Source organism: Salvelinus alpinus, chromosome 19, assembly GCF_045679555.1.
Source record: "Salvelinus alpinus chromosome 19, SLU_Salpinus.1, whole genome shotgun sequence".
In the NCBI taxonomy this organism is placed as follows: Eukaryota; Metazoa; Chordata; class Actinopteri; order Salmoniformes; family Salmonidae; genus Salvelinus; species Salvelinus alpinus.
This window is the reverse complement of record NC_092104.1, coordinates 20,247,027-20,275,021: the sequence shown is the minus strand read 5'-3', so window position 1 is coordinate 20,275,021 and position 27,995 is coordinate 20,247,027. Positions and strand designations below refer to the sequence as shown.

General features: G+C 45.1%; 3 protein-coding genes and 1 pseudogene across 4 annotated transcripts in view; 2 read left to right on the top strand and 2 right to left on the bottom strand.

Annotated features, from left to right (window-relative positions):
• Positions 1–35: 35 nt before the first annotated feature.
• Positions 36–5,202, top strand: LOC139545091 (uncharacterized). Its single transcript, XM_071352492.1, has 5 exons — positions 36–199; positions 1,112–1,163; positions 2,350–2,418; positions 3,250–3,334; positions 3,749–5,202. The coding sequence occupies exons 1-5, from the start codon at positions 140–142 to the stop codon at positions 3,795–3,797; spliced, it is 315 nt and encodes a 104-aa protein (XP_071208593.1). The 5' UTR covers positions 36–139; the 3' UTR covers positions 3,798–5,202.
• LOC139545827 (cytochrome P450 2D16-like) lies at positions 3,853–6,419 on the bottom strand (annotated as a pseudogene).
• Positions 6,420–15,702: 9,283 nt separating this feature from the next.
• On the top strand, positions 15,703–27,028 carry pold2 (polymerase (DNA directed), delta 2, regulatory subunit). Of its 2 annotated transcripts, none has more exons than XM_071352489.1 (11): positions 15,703–15,908; positions 16,254–16,494; positions 16,595–16,716; positions 16,832–16,955; positions 17,100–17,214; positions 17,537–17,735; positions 17,917–17,997; positions 18,120–18,277; positions 18,555–18,682; positions 22,132–22,233; positions 26,295–27,028. In XM_071352489.1, exons 2-11 carry the CDS (start codon positions 16,260–16,262, stop codon positions 26,453–26,455), a joined length of 1,425 nt encoding a protein of 474 aa, XP_071208590.1. In that variant the 5' UTR covers positions 15,703–15,908; positions 16,254–16,259; the 3' UTR covers positions 26,456–27,028. The 2 variants fall into 2 exon arrangements, with proteins under 2 accessions (XP_071208590.1, XP_071208591.1); XM_071352490.1 differs by having other exon boundaries at positions 15,710–15,908; positions 16,258–16,494.
• LOC139545088 (inactive carboxypeptidase-like protein X2) overlaps positions 26,832–27,995 on the bottom strand; it is a 33,430-nt gene continuing 32,266 nt past the window's right edge. Inside the window, exon 23 of the mRNA XM_071352486.1 lies at positions 26,832–27,952. Coding sequence (XP_071208587.1) covers positions 27,587–27,952 — 366 coding nt within the window. The 3' untranslated portion in view covers positions 26,832–27,586. The remainder of the gene's footprint in view (positions 27,953–27,995) is intronic.

Here is a 27,995-nt window from a genome sequence, read left to right as displayed (position 1 = left end):
AGCTGATGAAAAGTGTTTTGAGAAAGTTCGCTGGCGGAGCAAAACTACGAAGCGACAGAGGGTTTCCTGGTGAGCTCGCAACCAACCAGCGGCAAACGAGCGTCATCACTCCCTTTAATTTCACAACACGCGTGCAAAAATGTGGACGGAGGTGAAAAACCAGACCAAAATTGTATTTAGCGATGGAAACACATCGGAGGTAAGAGTTAGACAAACTCATCGTAGGCGAATAAACAAATAAAAACAGGTAGGTCATCCAGTATATTTACATTCGATATTTTTAAAGAGACATTTGTAGCCTGCATGTTTTCGTGGACGTGCTTGCTCAGCTGTTACATTGTTGCACCTTGATTGACGAGGGAATATTTGTAAAGAATTAAAGTAATTTACTGAATCTATTTTTTTTTCCTACGATGAGTATCCCTGCATATATTAACGTGTTTTATATTGGTCTGCAAACTGCCTATGCGATTATTCGTATTTCTTGATGGGAGACTTTCATGCAGGCTGTGAAAAACCCTACAGATGTTTTGGAAACTGTCGCTGGCTCAGTTCTTATCTTGGACAAACAATCATGGCGCGCCATAGGCCTACTTTAATTTTCCATTCTGCAAGACTTCCTCCAATGTTTTTGCTGAAACCCAATTTTATGTGTTTACAGTGTCTTTTTAAAAAGTGGCCAAGGGCAGTTTTTATCATTTTTCTCCAGAGAAGGGTGAATGCAAGCTGACTTAAAATCACACTTTTTTTTGTGTTGCCTGAGTTGAAGTAGACCTCTGAGTTGGATCGGAGTGCAACTGTCAACGGGAGATGAGTCTGACTACATGCACAGACAAGCAGATGCTACTGAACTTTTGTCTCCACTCTCCAGCACAGGAGGCCGCTGAGGGGGGGATGGCTCATAATAATGGCCAGAACAGTGCAAATGGAATGGCATCAAACATATGGAAACCATGTATTTGATACCATTCCACTGATTCCGCTCCAGTCATTGTCTGGAGCCCGTTCTCCACAATTAAGGTGCCACCAACCTCCTGTGCGCACCAGTACTGTGTTTTCGTTGGGATTGTGTGTGTGTCCTGTATTTTTTCAGTCTGTCTCTGTCTTTCAGAGAGCTGTTCCAATGCACACATGGGTCCTCACTACATATGAGCAGCGCAATGGTGAGTGTGTATCAGTCAGGTTTGGGGTCAATTTCATTAAAATTCCAGTCAATTCAGAAAGTAAACCACATTTAAATTCACATTTTTCCTAATTGAAAAGCTTTGACGATAATTGGAATTTCAGTGTACTTCCTGAATTGACTGGAATTGGGCCCAGGTGTGGTGTCAATCTCCAACACACACAGTAGAAATGTGCATGCCCCGCCCACTTCGGGAACTGTCCCTTTCAGCTATCTATTTCCTGTGTTTGAGGGGTCCACAAAATCCACTTGTCACTTAAATATTGTTGGCTTGATTGCTCACATTTTACTCCTGCGACTCATTCCTACTCTTGCTTGTGTCTAATTCTTTTATGTTATGAATGCGTGAATGTTTGTAGTGACCTGTCAAACACCCTGGTAATGGCTGAAATGGGCTCAATGGAAAACATTGGCTTTCCATTGCATCTATAAAAACGCTAAAGCTTCGTCTGGGATTTAACACATCTCCTCGACACTTAAATGACAAGAAAGATAACTTTATTTTGTTGGGTGTTCATTTTTTTGTGGAATTTAAAAAAGTAATTTCATACATTTTGAAATGTTTACAAATTAGGTGCGCTGAAATGAAAGCAACTTCCGAAAAATAAACACTTGGATTATATTGATATGTCTGATCACACAAATAATGTATAGATGGGTATAATCTAGAGCCAAGGGTGTTGATTTTAAATCTGAGGTTCTCCTGCTATTGAAACACTTGTTGAATTATGCAAGAGGACGGGACAACAGTAATTTGAGGCAGTCAAGACGGCACAGGTGAGAGCAGATGGGCCTAGAAGACAGCAGGTGGGCAGACAGCAAGTTTTTGGTGGTTACAGCCCTGTTCCACCCATTTATGTTAATATATTCATATATGCAAACTCATTTAGCCATATGCAAATTAGGCACACCAAAATTTTAACACATGACATTTTAAGCTGAATAACTGAATTCCCACAAATCCCTGAATTCATGATTTGTCCGTGCCAGTAAAATGTTTAATGTGCTATAATTCTGTCTATCTAAGGGATTTTAACAATTCTAAAAGTTTGGAGAATCTTCATCTCTTGTCCAACTGTTGCATTTATTAGAAACAGACTATCTTTTAACATTTTTGATGACTGTTACTACACACAGCAAATCTCATTCAAGCGTTTTTTTTTAAGAGTCAACGGCCATCCCTCGTCCCTCACATACAGAAGGCCCCCAGGCCAGAGGCAGTGGCATCATCCCAGGTGAGACTCATCACTTGTTTGCATTGACAAAGGCTAGTCTGTTACCTTGGTGCATTGATGTGTCAGGCAGATTAAACAAGCTGTAGCTCAGTTCACCTCTCCCTTCATCTCATCTTCTTTGGACAGTCAGTAAGTCTATCTGGATCCATCTAGACATAGACGATCCAGATAAATGCTGACCAAATGTAAACCTCTGACCAGTCAAGTAAAGACCAGGCTGAGGTGACCTCATTGTGTCACCATGGCTCCTGGCTTTTTAAGTGTGCTTTTAGTCTAAATTGGGGAACGTTTAGCATTCCTCTCTCTCTTTGCCTTTTTTGTTGTTGAGAAAAACAGTGTTTGGGGTGGGTCATGACATCGCTCTCTTGCTATCCTCTTATCTGATTTTAGGGTTTCAGTTGGAACATGCTCAATATTTCCCTGGTGGAAAATAAAGACACTTAATCAGACACGTGTCAGGTGGTCAGACCCAGGCAGGCCAGAGGTTTGAAGACAGCGTGACATTCCGCTAGCCACGGTAATGGTCAGTAATAGTTAATGGTCAGCCAAGGGGCAGTGCAGTTGGCATTGCACTGCTAAGTGTCGTCTATGTACTGCTGCAAACAGTTACATGTCCTGTAGATGAGTTTGATTTGCTCTGTTAAGACGCCTTTTCCATTTCATGTTGCAGGACGTGACCGGGTAGTGTGAGGGTAGCATATTGTATGTGATGGAATTTCACTGAATTTTTCTTTTTTTTTCTTCTTTTTGACACTCAAAGCCATCTGTGACAATGTATACTTCCTAAATGTGTGAACATAGATTTCTCTCTGTAAATCTGTCTGTGTGTAGGAGCCATTGCAGCAGCAGTGTTCATTGGTTTCGTACTGGGTCTCTATGCAGTTCTGTGGAAGTGTATGGTCTCACCACCCCAAAGGTAAGGAACAAGAAACCAATCTGAGCATTCTCATGTGACATTGGTTTGAAAAGGAATACTTGTCCAGGCTTGATAGGATAACAGTGGCATCGCAATCTTATCTCCAGTGGGTCAGGTTTTGGATCTAGTCAGACATTGCCACCATAATAATCTTTATTTCTCAAATAGTAACCAGTAATGTGAGTTTATTTGAAGTGAACTCTAATTACTGTCTGATGTAATCATCTCTGTTTAAACACAGAATTGTTCATTTACTTATTTGGACACCATAGTTTAAGATTAAAGTGGATCATTTTACCCAAAATGAAGAAAGAAATAATAATCTCAAGGGATTCAGAAATGATTAACATTTTATATTTAACCTATAGCGCATTATGAGTTAGTCACTAAGTAACAGCTGAACACTCAACATAGGAAGAAGAGGAGGGTGAGGGTTCGAGACAAGAGGAGCCAAGTATGCTGACTGACCATCAGGATCTCATCTAGGCCATCTGGCCAGAGGATCCAATGGATCCAACTCATGCATCAAACCCCGGCCAGTCAAACGGACCCGAAAAGATCCACTCATACTGACTTGAGTCTCTCATCAGGATGTTCCTGGACATCAGAGAGGAAATGGAGATTCAGAAACATTTGCATAGAGCTAGAGGATGGCATATTATGGATCTAGCATATCATGGTCAGAGGATGGACCGGATTCTAAGGATCCGGTCAAATGGATCTAAAAGGATCTTCTAAATTGCCTTACGAGGATCCACTCAAATGGCTAAAGGATCCAACTGAAGTGCATCAGAGAGCATGAACAAACAATCTAAATCAGTTAAGCTGGGGTCTGCAGACCCATCAAATGTAAACATTTTTGTATGTAATTAAAAAAAATATATATATATATGAATATTACTAACAGGTTAAACATATTTTTGCAAGGGATCTGTTGAATTAGTTTAGAGTGTAATACAATAAAATGTCATATTATTAATATACAATTTATGTTAAACCCTAGACGACATGGGCCTGGGAGGCTCACAGGGATATTGGCATCTACAGTACTCCACCAATTATACATTTTTCAGCTCAATAACCCAAAGTGTGTGTATATATATTTTAAACTGCAGTTTTCTTTCTGCCTCGTGGGAAAATGTGTAGAATTGCAGAATATTAGTTTTAAAGCTGCAACAACACAAACTCTTTGCCCCATGACAAAATATGTAGCAATATAGGAAATGTCAAGAGGCTGGTCTTTTTAAAATGTTCCTTCCCAGGACCGAGCCTTGGTTCATCCGGCCATACACTGCCGAAGTCATAGTAAAACACCTTGTATGCTATTTTTCTCACTCAAGTTGTTCTGATTGAGGGCGTCCCTTATATATTTGCTATCACAAAAGGTGTCCCCGGACCCCAATAGTTTGAGAGCCTGGTCTAAATGATTCTAGGATCCGCTGTATGCCACAGTGCTATGCCTCCGTGAGATGCTGACTTTAACTGAAGCGTAGTTACACTGTTAAGTGTATACTGTTGTGTCTGCGGGTCACTGACAGTTGACAGTGAAATCTGTACTACTGAGGGAGGCAGCACAGGTCACTGTTCTTCCTATCGTCAACAAGCGTGTGTGTGTAGCTTTTGATTAGGGTTGACTACATGTGTTGCAAAAGAAAGTGTCTATGAATGGGAAATTTGCTAATACTTTTTATATTTGGTTGTGCATGTGATATGAGGGCTTTAGGTGAATGATTGAGCTGGAGTTTTAGTGTATTTGAAATTCTTTGATTTGATTGAATGGTCTTATGATATCCAGGTTTTGTCATGTTACATTTCCTCAGGATGTGACTTACTGTTCCTTTCATTAAACTGTGATTTGTGTTCTTGCACTTTTACAGTTTTCCCTTTACTTTTATCAGAGTTAAATCTGAATTTACACATGAATTACTACTTAGTGTTGGGATGAATGTACATTCACTGATTAACAAACAATGCAAATTATGCAACAGAATACTAGGAAAGGAGAGTTTAAATGAGTCAGCTCAAAATTAGCTCTATCAAATAGTGTTACTGGGAGGTCCTGAAGTCATACAAAACTAGATGAATCTAAGGAATTCAAGTCTTAAGTCCTTTGGGTTTTATGTAAATAATAAATGTGTAAAATTTTCAAACGGTCCTGTTGTAATTTTAATGGAGCCTGGCCCTCAACCACAAAAAGGTTTGTTTGGTCTCTGCTGTGTTTAGCACAGTGGGTGCACGGGGTGAGAGGTTCCTGCAGGGCAGTGGGGGATTTATCGTGGTCTGGTGTGGATCTTAAAGTGGTGTGGGGTGTTCTTGTTGCTCCCTCCTGTCCATCCAGACTCCGCTCCACTGCATCCAGCGTGGAGAAACTAAACTTCTAGAACATACTGATAAAGAACAGGAAAAGCTCTATCTGGCCAGGCACACATGCTTACCTAGGGATGACACACACCCTCTTTAGGTGAGGTTAAGATTACTTGCAGAGAAGACCATACATGCATCCCGCATACTAAAGTGTCCGTCGGCATCCAGAAAGTGTTGTGGGTTGAAGATGTCTGGTGTCTCCCATTCAGCCTGATCAAACAGCACTGAGTTCAGGTTAAGCAACAACGTTGAGCTCTAGAAGCAAAAATATATGAACACTAACACACAACTGCCCTACACACACACCTTTGGTATGAGGTACCATCCAGCATAGTGTCTCTCTAGGCCATCCAGGGTGCGTTGAGAGATATAATGTTGCTCATCCTCTGGATTGCTGGATGACATCTTCCGTGTAGGGAATACTGGCTCTGGTAGACATGTTAGGCCAGCCCAACACTTTCTATCTAAGCCTGGACCTTGTGTCTGTGTGTCACAACAGAGGGCTTAACACTAATCGTCAACAGGTCCAATAATTGTTAATATTAACTCATCTTTCATGAGGGAGGCACATACTAGTTTTAAAATGCCAATTCAAGTAGTCACATGCTCACCCTGGTATGTGTGTGTGTGTGATTATGCAGAGCAGGGCTCAGAGCAGGGTGGTGGAGGTGGTCTCAGAGCAGGGAGGTGGAGGTGGTCTCCGAGCAGGTCTCAGAGCGTGGAGATGGTCTCAGAGCAGGGCTCAGAGCAGGGTGGTGGAGGTGGTCTCAGAGCAGGGTGGTGGGAGGTGGTCTCAGAGCAGGTCTCAGAGCAGGTCTCAGAGAGTGGAGGTGGTCTCAGAGCAGGTCTCAGAGCAGGGTGGTGGAGGTGGTCTCAGAGCAGGTCTCAGAGCAGGGTGGTGGAGGTAGTCTCAGAGCAGGTCTCAGAGCAGGGAGGTGGAGGTGGTCTCAGAGCAGGTCTCAGAGCAGGGAGGTGGAGGTGGTCTCAGAGCAGATCTCAGAGCAAGGTGGTGGAGGTGGTCTCAGAGCAAGGTGGTGGAGGTGGTCTCAGAGCAGGGAGGTGGTGGTCTCAGAGCAGGTCTCAGAGCAGGGTGGTGGTGGTCTCAGAGCAGGTCTCAGAGCATGGAGGTGGAGGTGGTCTCAGAGCAGGGTGGTGGTCTCAGAGCAGGGCTCAGAGCAGGGTGGTGGAGGTGGTCTCAGAGCAGGGCTCAGAGCAGGGTGGTGGAGGTGGTCTCAGAGCAGGTCTCAGAGCATGGAGGTGGAGGTGGTCTCAGAGCAGGGCTCAGAGCAGGGTGGTGGAGGTGGTCTCAGAGCAGGTCTCAGAGCATGGAGGTGGAGGTGGTCTCAGAGCAGGGAGGTGGAGGTGGTCTCCGAGCAGGTCTCAGAGCACGGTGGCGGAGGTGGTCTCAGAGCAGGGAGGTGGAGATGGTCTCAGAGCAGGTCTCAGAGCAGGGAGGTGGTCTCAGAGCAGGGTGGTGGAGGTGGTCTCAGAGCAGGGTGGTGGAGGTGGTCTCAGAGCAGGGTGGTGGAGGTGGTCTCCGAGCAGGTCTCAGAGCGTGGAGATGGTCTCAGAGCAGGTCTCAGAGCAGGGTGGTGGAGGTGGTCTCAGAGCAGGGAGGTGGTCTCCGAGCAGGTCTCAGAGCACGGTGGCGGAGGTGGTCTCAGAGCAGGGAGGTGGAGATGGTCTCAGAGCAGGTCTCAGAGCAGGGTGGTGGGAGGTGGTCTCAGAGCAGATCTCAGAGCAAGGTGGTGGAGGTGGTCTCAGAGCAAGGTGGTGGAGGTGGTCTCAGAGCAGGGAGGTGGTGGTCTCAGAGCATGGAGGTGGAGGTGGTCTCAGAGCAGGTCTCAGAGCATGGAGGTGGAGGTGGTCTCAGAGCAGGGAGGTGGAGGTGGTCTCCGAGCAGGGTGGTGGAGGTCTCAGAGCAGGGAGGTGGTCTCAGAGCAGGGTGGTGGAGGTGGTCTCAGAGCATGGAGGTGGTGGAGGTGGTCTCAGAGCAGGGTGGTGGAGAGGGTCTCAGAGCAGGGTGGTGGAGGTGGTCTCAGAGCAGGGTGGTGGAGGTGGTCTCAGAGAACACAGCACCAGGTTGGCCAGGTCAAACCCTGTGCTGTCAGGAGAGGGGTTCATCAATCCCAAATGAACATTTTCAAAATTCATCATCGGGGGTAAATAACGTCAGAGTAACAGAAAGAGCCGCTTAAATTCTCTGTCTCTATGAGGAAGGTGTCTATGTAGTCTTGTGGTGCCTGGGGTCCAGGTCCCGCCTGTGTCCCTCCACCTCCTCCCTGATGAAGGCTGCCATGGCCTGGTAGTGGCTGAAGACGGCATTGTGAGGTCCTTGGAGGTGCTTCATCACGCCAGGGATTGTCTCATACAGCTACAGGGATTAAACATGGAGCTTCAGTGGGTTTGTACTACAGGTGTCATGCTGCTGGTGTTCTACTGCTGGTGTCCTCCTGCTGGTGTCTTCCTCCTGGTGTCTTACCTGGGTCTATAGGGATTCCTCTATCAGCATGGCCTCAGACAAGTAGCTCAACAGGGTCTGGAAGCTGGGGTCGCTATAGTCAAAGCGGCTCCCAAACATCAGCTGGCAGATGATATTAAACAGAGCGTTGTTCAGGAGATGCAGATGCACAAGCGAGAGCATCCTGTCGGGCTGTATCACAGCCTGGTACGGCAACTGCACCGCCCTCAAACGCAAGGCTCTCCAGAGGGTGGTGCGGTCTGCACAACGCATCACGGGGGCAAAGTATCTGCCCTCCATGACACCTACAGCCCCCGATGTCACAGGAAGGCCAAAAAGATCATCAAGGAGATCAACCACCCGAGCCACCGCCTGTTCACGCCACTACCATCCAGAAGGCCAGGCCAGTACAGGTGCATCAAAGCTGGGACCGAGAGACGGAAAACCATATTAAGGCCATCAGACTTGTTAAATAGCCATCTCTAGCCAGGCTCCACCCAGTACTCTGCCCTGAACTTAGTCGCTGTCACTAGCCGGCTACCACCTGGTTGTTCATCCCTGCACCTTAGAGGCTGCTACTATATGTACATAGACATGGAACACTAGTCACTTTAATAATGTTTACATACTGTTTTACAGTTGAAGTCGGACGTTTACATACACCTTAGCCAAATACATTTAAACTCAGTTCTTCACAATTCCTGACATTTAATCCTAGTAAACATTCCCTGTCAGTTAGGATCACCACTTTATTTTAAATATGTGAAATGTCAGAATAATAGTAGAGAGTGATTTATTTCAGCTTTTATTTATTTCATCACATTCCCAGTGGGTCAGAAGTTTACACACACTCAATTAGTATTTGGTAGCATTGCCTTGAAATTGTTTAACTTGGGTCAAACGTTTTGGGTAGCCTTCCACATGCTTCCCACAATAAGTTGGGTGAATTTTGGCCAATTCCTCCTGACAGAGCTGGTGTAACTGAGTCAGGTTTGTAGGCCTCCTTGCTCGCACACGCTTTTTCAGTTCAGCCCACAAAGTTTCTATAGGATTGAGGTCAGGGCTTTATGATGGCGACTCCAATACCTTGACTTTGTTGTCCTTAAGCCATTTTGCCACAACTTTGGCAGTTTGCTTGGGGTCATTGTCGATTTGAAAGACCCATTTGCGACCAACCTGTAACTTCCTGACTGATGTCTTGAGATGTTGCTTCAATATATCCACATAATTTCCATCCTCATGATGCCATCTATTTTGTGAAGTGCACCAGTCCCTCCTGCAGCAAAGCACCCCCACAACATGATGCTGCCACCCCATGCTTCACGGTTTGGATGGTGTTCTTCGGCTTGCAAGCTTCCCCCTTTTTCCTCCAAACATAACAATGGTCATTATGGCCAAACAGTTCTATTTTTGTTTCATCAGGCCAGAGGACATTTCACCAAAAAGTACAATCTTTGTCCCCATGTGCAGTTGCAAACCGTAGTCTGGCTTTTTTTATGGCGGTTTTGGAGCAGTGGCTTCTTCCTTGCTGAGCGGCCTTTCAGGTTATGTCGACATAGGACTCGTTTTACTGTGTATATAGATACTTTTGTACCTGTTTCCTCCAGCATCTTCACAAGGTCCTTTGCTGTTGTTCTGGGATTGATTTGCACTTTTTGCAGCAAAGTACATTCATCTCTAGGAGACAGAACGCGTCTCCTTCCTGAGCGGTATGACAGGTGCGTTGTCCCATGGTGTTTATACTTGCGTACTATTGTTTGTACAGATGAACGTGGTACCTTCAGGCCTTTGGAAATTGCTCCCAAGGATGAACCAGACTTGTGGAGGTCCACCATTTGTTTCTGAGGTCTTGGCTGATTTCTTTTGATCTTCCCAAGATTTCAAGCAAAGAGGCACTGAGTTTGAAGGTAGGCCTTGAAATACATCCACAGGTACACCTCCAATTGACTCAAATGATGTCAATTAGCCTATCAAAAACTTCTAAAGCCATGACATCATTTTTTGGAATTTTCAAAGCTCTTTAAAGGCACAGTCAACTCAGTGTATGTAAACTTCTGACCCACTGGAATTGTGATACAGTGAATTATTCGTTTTGGCAAGTCGGTTAGGACATTTACTTTGCATGACACAAGTCATTTTTCCAACAATTGTTTACATACAGATTATTTCACTTATAATTAACTGTATCACAATTCCAGTGGGTCAGAAGTTTACATACACTGACTCCCGCCGCAATCAGACACATCGACGGCCCTGAAAGAACTTCATTTGACTATGTAAACTGGAAACCACATATCCTGAGGCTGCATTTATTGTAGCTGGGGATTTTAACAAGGCTAATCTGAAAACAAGGCTCCCTAAATTTGATCAGCATATCGAATGCGCGACCCGGGCTGGCAAAACCCTGGATCATTGTTATTCTAACTTCCGCGACGCATATAAAGCCCTGCCCTCCTTTCGGAAAAATCTGACCACGACTCCATTTTGTTGCTCCCAGGCTATAGACAGAAACTAAAACAGGAAGCGCCCGTGCTCAGGTCTGTTCAACGCTGGTCCAAACAATCGGATTCCACGCTTCAAGATTGCTTCGATCACGTGGACTGGGATATGTTCCGCATAGTGTCGGACAATAACATTGATGAATACGCTGATTCGGTGAGCGAGTTTATTAGCAAGTGCATCGATGATGTTGTACCCACAGCGTCTATTAAAACATTCCCCAACCAGAAACCGTGGATTGATGGCAGCATTCGCACAAAACTGAAAGTGCGAACCACTGCTTTTAATCAGGGCAAAGTGACCGGAAACATGACCGAATACAAACAGTGTAGCTATTCCCTCCGCAAGGCAATCAAACAAGCTAAGCGTCAGTATAGAGACAAAGTAGAGTCGCAATTCAATGGCTCAGACATGAGAGGTATGTGGCAGGGTCTACAGTCAATCACGGACTACAAAAGGAAAAGCAGCCCCCTCGCGGACCACAATGTCTTGCTCCCAGACAAACTAAACATCTTCTTTGCTCGCTTTGAGGACAACACAGTGCCACTGACACGGCCCGCTACCAAAACCTGCGGGCTCTCCTTCACTGCTGCCAACGTGAGTAAAACATTTAAACGTGTTAACCCTCGCAAGGCTGCCGGCCCAGACGGCATCCCCAGCCGCGTCCTCAGAGTATGCGCAGACCAGCTGGCTGGTGTGTTTACAGACATATTCAATCAATCCTTATCCCAGTCTGCGGTTCCCACATGCTTCAAGAGAGCCACCATTGTTCCTGTTCCCAAGAAAGCGAAGGTAACTGAGCTAAATGACTATCGCCCCGTAGCACTCAATTCCGTCATCATGAATTGTTTTGAGAGACTAGTCAAGGACCATATCACCTCCACCCTACCTGACACCCTAGACCCACTCCAATTTGCTTACCGCCCCAATAGGTCCACAGACGACGCAATTGCAATCACACTGAACACTGCCCTAACCCATCTGGACAAGAGGAATACCTACAGTGGGGAGAACAAGTATTTGATACACTGCCGATTTTGCAGGTTGTCCTACTTACAAAGCATGTAGAGGTCTGTAATTTGTATCATAGGTACACTTCAACTGTGAGAGACGTAATCTAAAACAAAAATCCAGAAAATCACATTGTATGATTTTTAAGTAATTAATTTGCATTTTATTGCATGACATAAGTATTTGATCACTTACCAACCAGTAAGAATTCCGGCTCTCACAGACCTGTTAGTTTTTCTTTAAGAAGCCCTCCTGTTCTCCACTCATTACCTGTATTAACTGCACCTGTTTGAACTCGTTACCTGTATAAAAGACACCTGTCCACACACTCAAACAGACTCCAACCTCTCCACAATGGCCAAGACCAGAGAGCTGTGTAGGGACATCAAGGATAAAATTGTAGACCTGCACAAGGCTGGGATGGGCTACAGGACAATAGGGAAGCAGCTTGGTGAGAAGGCAACAACTGTTGGCGCAATTATTAGAAAATGGAAGAAGTTCAAGATGATGGTCAATCACCCTCGGTCTGGGGCTCCATGCAAGATCTCACCTCGTGGGGCATCAATGATCATGAGGAAGGTGAGGGATCAGCCCAGAACTACACGGCAGGACCTGGTCAATGACCTGAAGAGAGCTGGGACCACAGTCTCAAAGAAAACCATTAGTAACACACTACGCCGTCATGGATTAAAATCCTGCAGCGCACGCAAGGTCCCCCTGCTCAAGCCAGCGCATGTCCAGGCTCGTCTGAAGTTTGCCAATGACCATCTGGATGATCCAGAGGAGGAATGGGAGAAGGTCATGTGGTCTGATGAGACAAAAATAGAGCTTTTTGGTCTAAACTCCACTCGCAGTGTTTGGAGGAAGAAGAAGGATGAGTACAACCCCAAGAACACCATCCCAACCGTGAAGCATGGAGATGGAAACATCATTCTTTGGGGATGCTTTTCTGCAAAGGGGACAGGACGACTACACCGTATTGAGGGGAGGGTGGATGGGGCCATGTATCGCAAGATCTTGGCCAACAGCCTCCTTCCCTCAGTAAGAGCATTGAAGATGGGTCGTGGCTGGGTCTTCCAGCATGACAACGACCCAAAACACACAGCCAGGGCAACTAAGGAGTGGCTCCGTAAGAAGCATCTCAAGGTCCTGGAGTGGCCTAGCCAGTCTCCAGACCTGAACCCAATAGAAAATCTTTGGAGGGAGCTGAAAGTCCGTATTGCCCAGCGACAGCCCCGAAACCTGAAGGATCTGGAGAAGGTCTGTATGGAGGAGTGGGCCAAAATCCCTGCTGCAGTGTGTGCAAACCTGGTCAAGAACTACAGAAAACGTATGATCTCTGTAATTGCAAACAAAGGTTTCTGTACCAAATATTAAGTTCTGCTTTTCTGATGTATCAAATACTTATGTCATGCAATAAAATGCAAATTAATTACTTAAAAATCATACAATGTGATTTTCTGGATTTTTGTTTTAGATTCCGTCTCTCACAGTTGAAGTGTACCTATGATAAAAATGACAGACCTCTCCATGCTTTGTAAGTAGGACAACCTGAAAAATCGGCAGTGTATCAAATACTTGTTCTCCCCACTGTATGTAAGAATGCTGTTCATCGACTACAGCGCAGCATTTAACACCATGGTACCCTCCAAACTCGTCTGAGTCTCGACCCCGCCCTGTGCAACTGGGTCCTGGACTTCCTGACGGGCCGCCCCCAGGTGGTGAGGGTAGGTAACATCATCTCCACCCCGCTGATCCTCAACACTGGGGCCCCAAAAGGGTGCGTTCTCAGCCCTCTCCTGTACTCCCTGTTCACCCATGACTGCGTGGCCATGCACGCCTCCAACTCAATCATCAAGTTTGCAGAAGACACTACAGTGGTAGGCTTGATTACCAACAACGACGAGATGGCCTACAGGGAGGAGGTGAGGGCCTTCGGAGTGTGGTGTCAGGAAAAGAACCTCACACTCAATGTCAACAAAACAAAGGAGATGATCGTGTACTACAGGAAACAGCAGAGGGAGCAGCCCCCTATCCACATCAACGAGACAGTAGTGGAAAAGGTGGAAAGTTTTAAGTTCCTCGGCATACACATCACGGACAAACTGAAATAGTCCACCCACACAGACAGCGTGGTGAAGGAGACGCAGCAGCGCCTCTTCAACCTCAGGAGGCTGAAGAAATTCGGCTTGTCACCAAAAACACTCACAAACTTTTACAGATGCACAATCGAGAGCATCCTGTCGAGCTGTATCACTGCCTGGTACGGCAACTGCTTCGCCCACAACTGTAAGGCTCTCCAGAGGGTAGTGAGGTCTGCACAACGCATCACTGGGGGCAAACTACCTGCCCTCCAGGACACCTACACCACCCGATGTCACAGGAAGGCCAAAAAGATAATCAAGGACAACAACCACCCGAGCCACTGCCTGTTCATCCAGAAGGCGAGGTCAGTACAGGTGCATCAAAGCGGGGACCGAGAGATTGAAAAACAGCTTCTATCTCAAGGCCATCAGACTGTTAAACATCCATCACTAACATTGAGTGGCTGCTGCCAACATACTGACTCATCTCTAGCCACTTTAATAATGAAAAATGTATGTAATAGATGTATCACTAGCCACTTTAAACAATGCCACTTTATATAATGTTTACATACCCTACATTACTCATCTCATATGTATATACTGTACTCTATACCATCTACTGCATCTTGCCTATGCCGTTCGGCCATCGCTCATTCATATATTTTTATGTACATATTCTTATTCATTCCTTTACATTCCTTTGTGTGTAAGGTAGTTGTTGTGAAATTGTTAGGTTAGATTACTTGTTAGATATTACTGCATGGTCAGAACTAGAAGCACAAGCATTTCGCTACACTCACATTAACATCTGCTAACCATGTGTATGTAACAAATAAAATTAGATTTGGGAGTACCACAGGGTTAAATTATCGGGCTGACTTTTTCTCTGTATACATCAATGATGTTGCTCTTGCTGCTGGTGATTCTCTGATCTACCTCTATGCAGACGACACTATTCTGTATACTTCTGGCCCTTCTTTGGACACTGTGTTAACACACCTCCAGATGAGCTTCAATGCCATACAACACTCCTTCCGTGGCCTCCAACTGCTCTTAAATGCAAGTAAAACACTGTCGCACGCTTTATCTTGGCCAGATCTCAGTTGTAAATGAGAACTTGTTCTCAACTGGCCTACCTGGTTAAATAAAGGTGAAACAAAATAAAAACAAAATTGGATCAGGAAGTAACATTTTTGGCTATTATGGCATTATCATGAATAATACTTCATTTATTACTGTATACAGTAATGTATGGGATTAGCAAATTAGAAAAATAACCATTATTGAGAAGAAAAAGAACAGACAATGAGGGCATGACAAACACACACACACAGGTGTGATTGTGACACCTTGTGATATGCTGAATCATGTTTTTTATTGACATGATGTGGATAACTGCCCTCAATGTCATACACACACCTACCAACTGCTTATTCTATTCACTCAATGGGTATGCTTCTTCTCTGGTCAAAACGTGTTGTGTGTGGGTGTGCCATATTCTGATAGATGCATAGCCGCAGGAAGTAGTTTGGGGGTGCTGAGAGTTTTCTGGGACTGCTAATACAGAACTAGTAAAGGCTTTTGTGTTTTTTTTATTTTTACTTCCCGCTGCTATGGATAGATGCACTCATTCCCTCTATTAACTTAACATAATCACTCCTCCTTACCATAGCAATGGCCCACTGCCAGTGGGCATACATTCAGAAGGAAGTGAGCTGAATAGTTTAGAGCAGGGCTCTCCAACCCTGTTCCTAGAGAGCTACCCTCCTGTAGGTTTTCACTCCAACCCCCAGTAGTAACTAACCTGGCTCAGCTTATCAACCAGCTAATTATTAGAATCAGGTGTGATAGATTAGGGTTGGAGTGAACACCTACAGGACGGTAGCTACAGGAACAGGGTTGGAGAGCCCTGGTTTAAAGGACGTATAATAAGACGTTCAAGAACTCAACTCAGTTTTGACCTTACAAACATGTCTGAATGTTTTGTCTGTTACGTAAGACGTTGTGCAACGTCGACGCACGCACCGGGTAACAGTCACATTTAGCGGGAGATATCTATGCTATGGTCTTTTGAAAGAACAAACTCCTCTCCACAAGTAAACGTGCATTTCAACAAAATCGCATTTTTGTCACGAATAAAAGGCCAATAAAGGTAATGTAAATACTTTATTTAACGCATTGACGTTTTTCTGTTTTCGCAGGACACTGCTTTTGTTGGCAACAACAAGACGTTAGCAGCTAGCTTAGGTAGCTAACTAACGGAAGCTAAAGTATTAGCGAGCTAACGTTAATAACCACACTCACATTTGCAGATCAGGTTACAATCATTGTAACAATGTAACTATTCTTGAGTTGAGTTTTAGCTAGCAGTTGTGGAGATGGCATATGGACTGTGTTTAAGCCCTGTTCAAACTACCACAACTAGCAAGGATACCGTGCTCATTACAGCTGCAATGCAAGATCCCATATCATGTGTAACTTAATAACTGTCTCCCAGGCAGCCATGTTCTCTGAGGTAAGCGCCCCTCAGGAGGGTTCCTGTTCTCTTCTGTTGTGTCGTCCTGGCTCCGAGGACCAGGAGCCCTCTGTGTTTGACAGGGTCAAGCCGGCATACTCACCCTGCTCTGAGCGTTTCAAGCTGGGGGAGCGCAGCTTCAACCGCCAGTATGCGCACATTTACGCCACACGACTCATGCAGATGAGCCCCCTGCTCACGGAGAGGGCCCAGCAGAAATGGGGTAAGTGCAGGGTTGACACCTAGCTCTCCAATTTGCTGCAACAGTTCATACACCAATACCTTGCTGAGAGTTAACTCTGTCCTGACTCTCTCCCTGTCAGGTGCAGATGTACGGATCAGGAAGTTGTGTGATCTGCAGATGGGTGAGCAGTGTTGCATTGTGGGAACCCTGTTCAAGCACATGGAACTGCAGCCATCCATTCTGAAGGAAATCAGTGAGGAAGTAAGAGGTTGCTAACATAAAATCAGACTTTGATTGTCATGAAACAAACAGGATTGTTTGCCAAAGTCTGTATACTGGTTCTGGTAGTAACTCTTCAACTACATCTCTCTCTTAGCACAATCTGCTGCCCCAGCCTCCGCGCACCAGATACATCAGCGAATCAGATGAGTTGATACTGGAGGACGAGCTGCAGAGGATCAAACTAGAGGGCAATATTGACGTGGACAAGTTTGTCACAGGTTTCTGTCTCCTCTGTACCTTCTACCTATTGTATCAGGATAGACAAGCTTGTCTCAGTTCTCATGATCATGTAGTATTTATGACCGCCTCCTTTGTTTTGTTGTTTTTATTATTTGTTTCTCGCTCTCCTTTCTCTCTCTTAGGTAGTGTTATTGCTATTTATGGTGCAGAAAAGAATGATGGGAAATTCACAGTGGATGATTTCTGTACTGCTGACCTCCCCCCGCAGTCCCCCAGAACCACCCTCAACTCAGACAGGTACACACACACACACCATACCTAACCTTGTGAAATGTCAAACTTTAGTAGTGTACCAGTATCACAACACTACAAAGTAAGGAAGCAAAGGAAACTTAACAGGAAGCGGACCTAAATTCAAGAGGAAAACAGTCGTAATGTTGGATTAAACAGCCTTGTGTTGTCACCCAGAGTCGCATTTGTTTATTTTACGAGCTATAGCACACAATATTTAACAAAAGTAGGTTTTAAAGGACCAAAGCGTAGAGTCTGCTTTTTCTATTTTGCCAAGGAAAATGTGGTATTGTGACAACACTAAACTAATATATTATGTTGTGTGTAGGTTTGTGCTGCTGTTGTCAGGTTTGGGTCTGGGCGGTAGTCATGCAGACAGTATGCTGGCTTTACAGCTGCTTGTTGACATGGTAACGGGTCACCTAGGTGACCAGGGGGAGCAGAGTGGTGCATCGACAATCTCCAGGGTCCTACTGGCCGGGAACCTTCTGAGCCAAAGCACACAGGACAAGGATGCATCCACCAAGGTGAGGGAACTTATTTAGCTGTGACATCCATTCATTTCAGTTGATGAGAAAGTGAGCTATTACCGTCGCTTACACTTATCAAATCCTTATAGTAGAAATGTCTTGACTTAGAGGCTACTGGTTCATTTTGAACTGTCCAGTGTGTGTGTGATGTTTTCCTAACTGTGTGTTGTCCCTCCAGGCTAAATACTTGACTAAGAAAACCCAGGCAGGCACTGTGGATGCCATGCGTCTGCTGGATGAGATGCTGATGCAGCTGGTGGTGAGTTCCAGAGATTCCTACCACCTACACCAGGGATGTCACAGCCTGGGCAATATTTACTTAGTTTGCCATAGAATGTGCCATTCATTCAGTTATCTGAAGTGTGTCCTCCTCTCTTCTAGTCGTCAGTTCCAGTGGATGTGATGCCGGGCCAGTATGATCCTACTAACTATACCCTGCCCCAGCAGCCCCTACACCACTGTATGTTCCCCCTCTCCTCCACCTACCCCACCCTGCAGCTGGCCTCCAACCCACACCAGGCCACCCTGGACGGGGTGAGGTGAGTCTCAACAACCTTGGGGCTTCTGGACCTAGGGCTTGGAAACATTTTGTTTGTTTTGACCAACTTCACAAAGCATTTTCTGTGGAAGAGTAATGTGGTCACTGTTTTCAAATGGGATTTTGTTATGGCCATAACCTTTTACATTAATCTAGCTAATGTATTTCCTGATGCCCTTTGTACTACAGATATGTGCTAGCTAGGTTTAAGTTGGGTTGTCTGTCATGTGAAGTTGTGTGTAAGGAGCCAATGCAAAGGTCTTCCCTGTGTGCCGTAGGATCCTGGGGACGTCAGGGCAGAATGTGAAAGACATCCAGAAGTACAGCAGCATGGACAGTCACCTGGAGATACTGGAGAATACACTGAGGCTTAGACACCTCGCCCCTACTGCACCTGACACACTGGGTATGAACACACACCTCGCCCCTACTGCACCTGACACACTGGGTATGAACACACACCTTGCCCCTACTGCACCTGACACACTGGGTATGAACACACACCTCGCCCCTACTGCACCTGTCACCGGCTAGGCGTCAGGATTAACTCAGCAAGGGGGCATCAGAAATGACTAAAGGGGCACAACTATTTTGACTTGCTGATAACACAGGATGGATAATAATCCATAGTATAATTACACACAATGTATTTGCAGCCACGCATGGCTGTCTTGTTGCAGGAATACAGGCTACTGCACTGCTTTACAAACATGGACAATTCATAACCGGCTCGAGAAATTACAAGTTATGACAACGCTACACAGCTACATGCACAATACCCATCAATGCAAAACAGTAGCTAATTACTGTAATATCACTTCCCATGCCAATACAATACATTTCCAATCATGGAAAGCAAACAATAATATACAATGCATTACCACAACTTATCAGTACAATGCAGCTGGACGCAGCTACCAAGCTGTCTTCCCACAAGTGTCGTACTACGCTGCGTATGATAACAGAGCTACATCGTTACTCAACCATTGGTCATGGTCTGCCCACCCTCATCAATGTAATGCAAAGCACATCTTCTACCATATAAAACAACATTAAAAATAATCTGATTATATTACAAACCAAACATTTCCATTCACATCACAGAAATCAAGCAGTAGACTTTGCAGCAACGCCAATAAAGAAAATCATGCCTATTTCTGACATTTGCCACGCATTTCCAAAAGCTAGCAAATAACAAAATAATGCAAGCCAGGCTGTCTGTTCTTACCCAGATTCAAAAGAGTTGCAGGCGCCTCGATGCTGTGTTGAACCTCCTCAGCAGTCTCTCGTTCCGCTCCCCCCCGGAATTTGCTTGTAAGATCCTTCTCAAATGCCAGTTGAATCAGCTGCGCTTTCCTCCTGTGCAACATGCTCCGTCTGTGCTCACTGAATACATTTTTCAATGTTGAAAAATAGTTCTTGCAAGTTGCCATGGATGCTCCAAATGTTAATCCCAGCTACAATGCCATCATCACAGTAGGCATTGCTTTTAGAGTTTCCACAAAGTCTCCTGAGATTAAGTCCAGCACTGGTTTCACCATTTCCACATCCATAAAGGTTTCATTCTCTGGGTGCAAGGCACACAGGGCCTCAACAAGTTGTCTGTTTCGTTCGTTAAATCTCGCTGACATTTCTCCCAGTACAGCATCCAGAGTGCTGAAAAGCAGTCTTTTGTACTCCCTCTCATTATCCTCTTGTAGTTTTGACCACGTATTCTTTCAGATTACTACTCACTACTCTTTGCCAGTTGCTTGGAGCGGGGGTGTCCATGTGCTTGTATTTCCTTGCAGGAATATTCCAGCCACTCTCTGCCGTTGAACCACGTGCTACAAAATGCCCGTTTTCTCCCACAGTACAGGCGGTTGGTTATTTCCCCAGACAAACCTGCACTGGCTCCTCATCACCAAGGTCATCGGGCACTAACGGAGGCGTCGGTGCTTGTAGTAACCTGGCGGTGCTGCAGCTAGTTTCTGTCTTGGTGGCTGCAGGCCCCTCGGGTTGGTTACCTCCTATGTCACCAGGCAGCAAGACAGTTGCGCAGGTGCCTCTGCTGCTGGGCTCAGCGGCCTTGGCCTCTGTGATTTAGCAGCGGCTCGGCGGCCTTGGCCTCGGTGATTTAGCGTCGGCTTGGCGGCCTCGGTGATTTAGCGTCGGCTCGGCGGCCTTGGCCTCGGTGATTTAGCGGCGGCCTTGGCCTCGGTGATTTAGCGGCGGCCTTGGCCTCGGTGATTTAGCGGCGGCTCGGCGGCCTTGGCCTCGGTGATTAGCGTCGGCTCGGTGGCCTTGGCCTCGGTGATTTAGCGTCGGCTCGGCGGCCTTGTCCTCGGTGATTAGCGTCGGCTCGGCGGCCTTGGCCTCGGTGATTAGCGTCGGCTCGGCGGCCTTGGCCTCGGTGATTAGCGTCGGCTCGGCGGCCTTGGCCTCGGTGATTAGCGTCGGCTCGGCGGCCTTGGCCTCGGTGATTAGCGGCGGCCTTGGCCTCGGTGATTAGCGGCGGCTCGTCGGCCTTGGCCTCGGTGATTAGCGTCGGCTCGGCGGCCTTGGCCTCGGTGATTAGCGTCGGCTCGGTGGCCTTGGCCTCTGACAGGCTTCTCCCCCTCCCCGCTGCTTTGATCCAATCCTGCCGTTGTGCCATGGCGAAGCATGGTGGATATTATAAAGTGGCTATCAGTTACCTACCTAACTTAACATTAGCTAAATTCCATCCAGCTGCTCAGTGAAAATAGTTTATTCGTAGGACGTAACTTTGAAAGTAAACCCAAACGGTCAAATTGACCCCAACCTTCTACAGTTTTTTTCAACTGGTAAAATGTGTTTGATGTACGTGTGATGCGTGCAAGGGAGTTGCTTGAATGAAGCATACACAACAAATCGGTTGAGCGTGACAGAGGGGGCAGATTGTGGGACAGAATTAGGGATACAAACTGAGGGGGCACAATATTCCACCAAAGGAGGCATTGCCACCTCGAGCCCTGACCCACTGGGTAAGAACACACACACCTCATACCTGACCCACTGGGTAAGAACACACACACCTCATACCTGACCCACTGGGTAAGAACACACACACCTCATACCTGACCCACTGGGTAAGAACACACACACCTCATACCTGACCCACTGGGTAAGAACACACACACCTCATACCTGACCCACTGGGTAAGAACACACACACCTCATACCTGACCCACTGGGTAAGAACACACACACCTCATACCTGACCCACTGGGTAAGAACACACACACCTCATACCTGACCCACTGGGTAAGAACACACACACCTCATACCTGACCCACTGGGTAAGAACACACACACCTCATACCTGACCCACTGGGTAAGAACACACACACCTCATACCTGACCCACTGGGTAAGAACACACACACCTCATACCTGACCCACTGGGTAAGAACACACACACCTCATACCTGACCCACTGGGTAAGAACACACACACCTCATACCTGACCCACTGGGTAAGAACACACACACCTCATACCTGACCCACTGGGTAAGAACACACACACCTCATACCTGACCCACTGGGTAAGAACACACACACCTCATACCTGACCCACTGGGTAAGAACACACACACCTCATACCTGACCCACTGGGTAAGAACACACACACCTCATACCTGACCCACTGGGTAAGAACACACACACCTCATACCTGACCCACTGGGTAAGAACACACACACCTCATACCTGACCCACTGGGTAAGAACACACACACCTCATACCTGACCCACTGGGTAAGAACACACACACCTCATACCTGACCCACTGGGTAAGAACACACACTCTCTCCGGTTGTAGACTAAGGTACATGGCTTATCTGGTGTTGTTCTCTCAGGGTGTTATCCGTTCTACCTGAAGGACCCTTTCATCCTGGAGGAATGTCCTCATGTCTACTTCAGTGGCAACGCCCCCTCCTACCAGGCCAAACGCATCACAGGTGAGTCCCTACCGTTACTGGAAACCTGGCATGACTGTTTATTCACATTGGAGCATTGCACTGTGCTGGTCCAGTATTACACACTGATAGTTGACAGTTGCCAGTCCTTTCTACACTGAACAAAAATATAAATGTAACATGCAACAATTTAAAAGATTTTACTGAGTTACAGTTCATATAAGGAAATCAGTCTATTGAAATAAATTCATTAGTCCCTAATCTATGGATTTCAAATGACTGGGAATACAGATATGCATCTGTCGGTCACAGATACCTTAAAAAAAGGTAGGGGTGTGGATCAGAAAACCATTCAGTATCTGGTGTGAACACCATTTGTCTCATGGAGCCCGACACATATCCTTCACATAGAGTTGATCAGGCTGTTGATTGTGGAATGTTGTCCCACATTAGGGCTGTGGAAGTCATCAAATTTTGTCATCTGGTTATTGTCATGCGAAAGACTGCCTGTCTCTCAGTAATTTACCGTGAATTAAGATAAGCACGTTCAGCATCTCCAGGCTTCCACACATACACGCCAGCTGATGCGTGTTGAATAAAATAGTTGAATGTTCACCATCACAACAAATCCTTGATTTATTTTGGTCAGGTCTGAAGAAACATTATGATATTATTATAATTTTTTTACACTTTGGCATCCGCCAAACCCAGGTTAGTCCATCGGACTTCCAGATGGTGAAGTGTGATTTATCACTCAAACGTATTTCCACTGCTCCAGAGTCTAATGGTGTAAAGCTTTACCCCACTCCAGCCGACGCTTGGCATTGTGTATGGATGATCTTAGGCTTGTGTGTGGCTGCTCGGTAAAGGAAACCCATTTCATGAAGCTCCAGACGAACAGTTCTTGTGCTGACGTTGCTTCCAGAGGTAGTTTGGATCTCGGTAGTGAGTGTTACATCCGAGGACAGACTATTTTTACGCGCTTCTGCACTGAACCGTTGTTGCTCCTAAACGTTTCCACTTCACAATAACAGCACTTACAGTTGACCGGGGCAGAAATTTTACAAACAGACTTGTTAGAACGATGGCATCCTATAACAGTGCCACGTTGAAAGTCACTGAGCTTTTCAGTAAGGCCATTCTACTGCCAATATTTGGCTATGGAGATTGCATGGCAGTGTGCTCAATTTTATACACCTGTCAGCAACGGGTGTGGCTGAAATAGCCAAATCCACTAATTTTAAAGGGGTGTCCAAATACTTTTGTGTATTTCCGGTAAATAGAATAGGAGTTGGCCTACTCTACTGTAGGCCTATGTTATCTGGCTATGCATCATACTGTAGGCGTGTTCATTTATCTGACAATATATGTTTAAGTCCCTTGCCATTTTTGTTATATGATTTTATAGTAAGAAGAATATAATTTGAATTTAGCTGAATAAAATAGAATGGATATTTTTTTTTTCATTGCAGAGTGAGTTTGCATGTGAAGTGAAATATATTGAGCATAAAAGTGATCATTTGAAACAGGTCCTATATGCTAGATTTAGTTATTTGGCAACTTTAGTTGTGAATGATACAAACCTTAGAAATCAACATATACGGACTGCATGGTGCGACTATAGGCTATTGATTTGAGAAAGTAGAAAAAAAACCTTGCGCTCTGTTCCTTGCCTCAGGCTGCACAGTTGTTCTCTCATCAAGTGATCATATTTTCACCCATCAGACTATTCTCCAATTTAATCTTGTCTTTACCAATATTTAACATTCGTTTTAGATTAGAATGGCCCATTATCAAAATGGCAGGGGGAAAAGACATGTAATCTGTATTAGAGGTCGACCGATTATGATTTTTCAACGCCGATACCGATTATTGGAGGACCAAAAAAGACGATACCGATGAATCGGCAGTATTTAAACAATTTTTTTTTAATGTTATTTCTTTATTTGTTGTAATGACAATTACAACAATACTGAATGAACACTTATTTAACTTAATATAATACATCAATAAAATTAATTTAGCCTCAAATAAATAATGAAACAAGTTCAATTTGATTTAAATAATGCAAAAACTAAGTGTTGGGGAAGAAAGTAAAAGTACAATATGTGCCATGTAAGAAAGCTAACGTTTAAGTTCCTTGCTCAGAACATGAGAACATATGAAAGCTGGTGGTCCCTTTTAACATGAGTCTTCAATATTCCCAGGTAAGAAGTTTTAGGTTGTAGTTATTATAGGAATTATAGGACTATTTCTCCCTCTCTACGATTTGTATTTCATATACCTTTGACTATTGGATGTTCTTATAGGCACTTTAGTATTGCCAGTGTAACAGTATAGCTTCCGTCCCATTCCTCGCTCCTACCTGGGCTCGAACCAGGAACACATCGACAACAGCCACCCTCGAAGCAGCGTTACCCATGCAGAGCAAGGGGAACAACTACTCCAAGTCTCAGAGCGAGTGACGTTTGAAACGCTATTAACGCACACCCCGCTAACTAGCTAGCCATTTCACATCGGTTACACCAGCCTAATCTCGGGAGTTGATAGGCTTGAAGTCATAAACAGCGCAATGCTTGAAGCACAGCGACGAGCTGCTGGCAAAACGCACGAAAGTGCTGTTTGAATGAATGCTTACGAGCCTGCTGGTGCCTGCCATCGCTCAGTCAGACTGTTCTATCAAATCATAGACTTAGTTGTAACACACAGAAATACGAGCCTTAGGTCATTAATATGGTCGAATCCGGAAACTATCATCTCGAAAACAAAACGTTTATTCTTTCAGTGAAATACGGAACCGTTCTGTATTTTATCTAACGGGTGGCATCCTTAAGTCTAAATATTCTTGTTACATTGCACAACCTTCAATGTTATGTCATAATTACGTAAAATTCTGGCAAATTAGTTCGCAACAAGCCAGGCGGCCCAAACTGTTGCATATACCCTAACTCTGCGTGCAATGAACGCAAGAGAAGTGACACAATTTTACCTGGTAATATTGCCTGCTAACCTGGATTTCTTTTAGCTAAATATGCAGGTTTAAAAATATATACTTGTGTATTGATTTTAAGAAAGGCATTGATGTTTATGGTTAAGTACACATTGGAGCAATGACAGTCATTGATTGATTGTTTTTTATAAGATAAGTTTAATGCTAGCTAGCAATTTACCTTAGCTTACTGCATTCGCGTAACAGGCAGGCTCCTCGTGGAGTGCAATGTAATCCGGTGTTAGAGCATTGGACTAGTTAACTGTAAGGTTGCAAGATTGGATCCCCCGAGCTGACAAGGTTAAAAATCTGTCGTTCTGCCCCTGTACGAGGCAGAACGTTCCTAGGCCGTCATTGAAAATAAGAATGTGTTCTTAACTGACTTGCCTAGTTAAATAAAGATCAAATAAAGGTGTAAAAAAATAAATAAATAAAAAACCCGGCAAATCGGCGCCTAAAAATACCGATTTCCGATTTGTTATGAAAACTTGAAATCGGCCATTCCGATTAATCGGTCAACCTCTAGTTCAAACCCAGTTTCATCAGCTGTCCGGTTGGCTGGTCTCAGACGATCCCGCAGGTGAAGAAGCCATATGTGGAGGTCCTTTACTGGTGTGGTTACATGTGGTCTGTGGTTGTGAGGCCGGTTGGACATACTACCAAATTCTCTAAAACATTGGAGGTGGCTTATGGGAGAGAAAAACATTCAATTAGCAGCAGCTCTGGGGGACATTCCTGTAGTCGGAATGCCAATTACGCGCTCCCTCAAAACTTGAGATATCTGTGGCATTGTGTTGTGTGACAAAACTGTGTAATGATCATGCCATTTAATCAGCTTCTTGATACGCCACACCTGTCAGATGGATGGATTATCTTGGTAAAGGAGAAACGCTCACTAACAGGGATGTAAACACTTTGTATGCAACATTTTTTATTTCAGCTCATGAAACATGAGACCAACACTTGGTCACATGTTCTGTTAAAATGTTTTATTCAGTGTACATTGTATGGGATCTTTTGCGATCTATATATGTTTTAGCAACTGGTGTACTGTAGTTGCATGGGTGACATGGGGTGTAGTCTAATGACCAGTTACATGCCCCACCCTCCCTAGGTGCTGAAGGTCAGGAAGTCCTCCTGGTGGCTATCCCAGAGTTCAGCAGCACTCAGACAGCCTGCCTGGTCAACCTCCGGACTCTGGGGTGTGAGCCAATCCGCTTCTCTTCCTTCTCTGCTGGTGATGACGAGGAGAGTGAGATGAACATCAGCCACTGAAGGAGCAACACTCACTCAGTCCTCAGCCCCTTGCCCTGGTCCTCAAATGGAATCAGGTTGTACACTATCAAAATGTTTGTAAAGTGTCTGCTGAAGTCTCTCATTGGTTTCTCTTGATCAGCAAAGATATCAGTCATTTCATATATATATGGAGGTTCAATGATGCTGTGCAGTCATCCCAGTACTGTTTGAGTGAAAGGAAACGTGTTGCTAATGAAAGGTGTGTGTGTGGTGTGAAAATAATTGTGATGGAACGGACTGTCTAATGAAGCGCTTTGTTTGTGTGCCGGCGCCCAGACTCCTGTATTTGTCAACACATATCGTTTCCATTTTAGTACGGTAGATAATGTCATGAAGAAGAACAAAACACAAATGCTGTACGTAAATGAGCCTTTATTCATTGAAAAAATAACTTTCCTCCGCTACGTTATGAGGAACATTTCAGAAATTCTCTCGTTCTCTCAACCTTCAACTAACATTTTGTAAAGTTAACATTTTAATGTCTGTCGGTATTATGGTTTTGCTGTCATGGGTGAAAATAATGTAAATAAATCCACACTTTTCTAAGAAAAACTTTGCTTCTTTGTTTTTACTCTTCAGGGGTGGAGGTGGTAAAATATGTTTAATTTACAACCAGCACATATAGATGATCTCTGAAGTACATTCTCTAGGAAGGCCTTGAATTGGTGTAAAAGGACTTTCCCAGATATCAGTACTGACATTTATTTGTGTTGAACTTCGTATCAAAAGACCTACTCGAGCAGTTCTACAGAACACTGACATTAGCTTGTGTGCCTGACTATTCAACATCATTGTTCCTTTTGAGTTTCTGTAAATATACCTAAACGCTTCTTGTGGCCCATTTGTAGATATGAAAGAATGAATGGGTTCAGTAATATAGGAGGGGGAGAGTCAATCTATCCTACCGGAGTTATTGGAGTTTAAGCCATATTGCTTAAACATATCCAGTCTATTCAGATTTTCAAGGGGTCACTTTATTGTCCAGGAATTGAGTTAACAGTCTGGGCTTGACTGACAAATTGGTCCTGTTCAACTTCTTCCTTCCCTACCTTGATTATTTTAAGGAAGTGGGGCGGAAGGATGTATTGGAACAAGGTCTTGGTGTTACCCTTAGTAATCGTCGATCTCGTAGTTGTAATCCAAGATGGAGTCTGTGAAACCTTCTGGCGCCGATGTTTGCCCCTCTCCTATGAGCCACGAGTCGTACCAGGCAGTGGTGGGCTCCGCTTTTGTTGTTGTGGGAACCGGTGTGGTTGTCGGGGGCAAAGTCGTTGTCGATCTCATCAGTTTCTGTTGTCGTAGACGACGGAGGCGGCCGAGCCTCCGCTTTTGCTGGCGCATGCGACTCATCTCAGGTTCATTGGCGGCAGCGCCATTGTTATGCACCAAACGGCTGTTACCGTTGGAGGCGGTGTTCCGTCGTGTTCCACCGTGGCTGAGCAAGCGGATGGGCTTGTTGCCGTGCAGGGCCATGATCTGTTGATGAATTGATAGCATTTAAATAGCGCTTCATTGGCTC

Coding starts and splice junctions, on each gene's coding strand:
- LOC139545091 (XM_071352492.1), top strand. CDS start 140: ATGTGGACGGAGGTGAAAAACCAGACCAAAATTGTATTTAGCGATGGA. Junction 200..1,111: donor GCGATGGAAACACATCGGAG/GTAAGAGTTAGA, acceptor TCTGTCTTTCAG/AGAGCTGTTCCAATGCACAC. Junction 1,164..2,349: donor TACATATGAGCAGCGCAATG/GTGAGTGTGTAT, acceptor TTTTTTTTTAAG/AGTCAACGGCCATCCCTCGT.
- pold2 (XM_071352489.1), top strand. CDS start 16,260: ATGTTCTCTGAGGTAAGCGCCCCTCAGGAGGGTTCCTGTTCTCTTCTG. Junction 17,215..17,536: donor ACCACCCTCAACTCAGACAG/GTACACACACAC, acceptor TGTTGTGTGTAG/GTTTGTGCTGCTGTTGTCAG. Junction 18,683..22,131: donor TACTGCACCTGACACACTGG/GTATGAACACAC, acceptor TTGTTCTCTCAG/GGTGTTATCCGTTCTACCTG.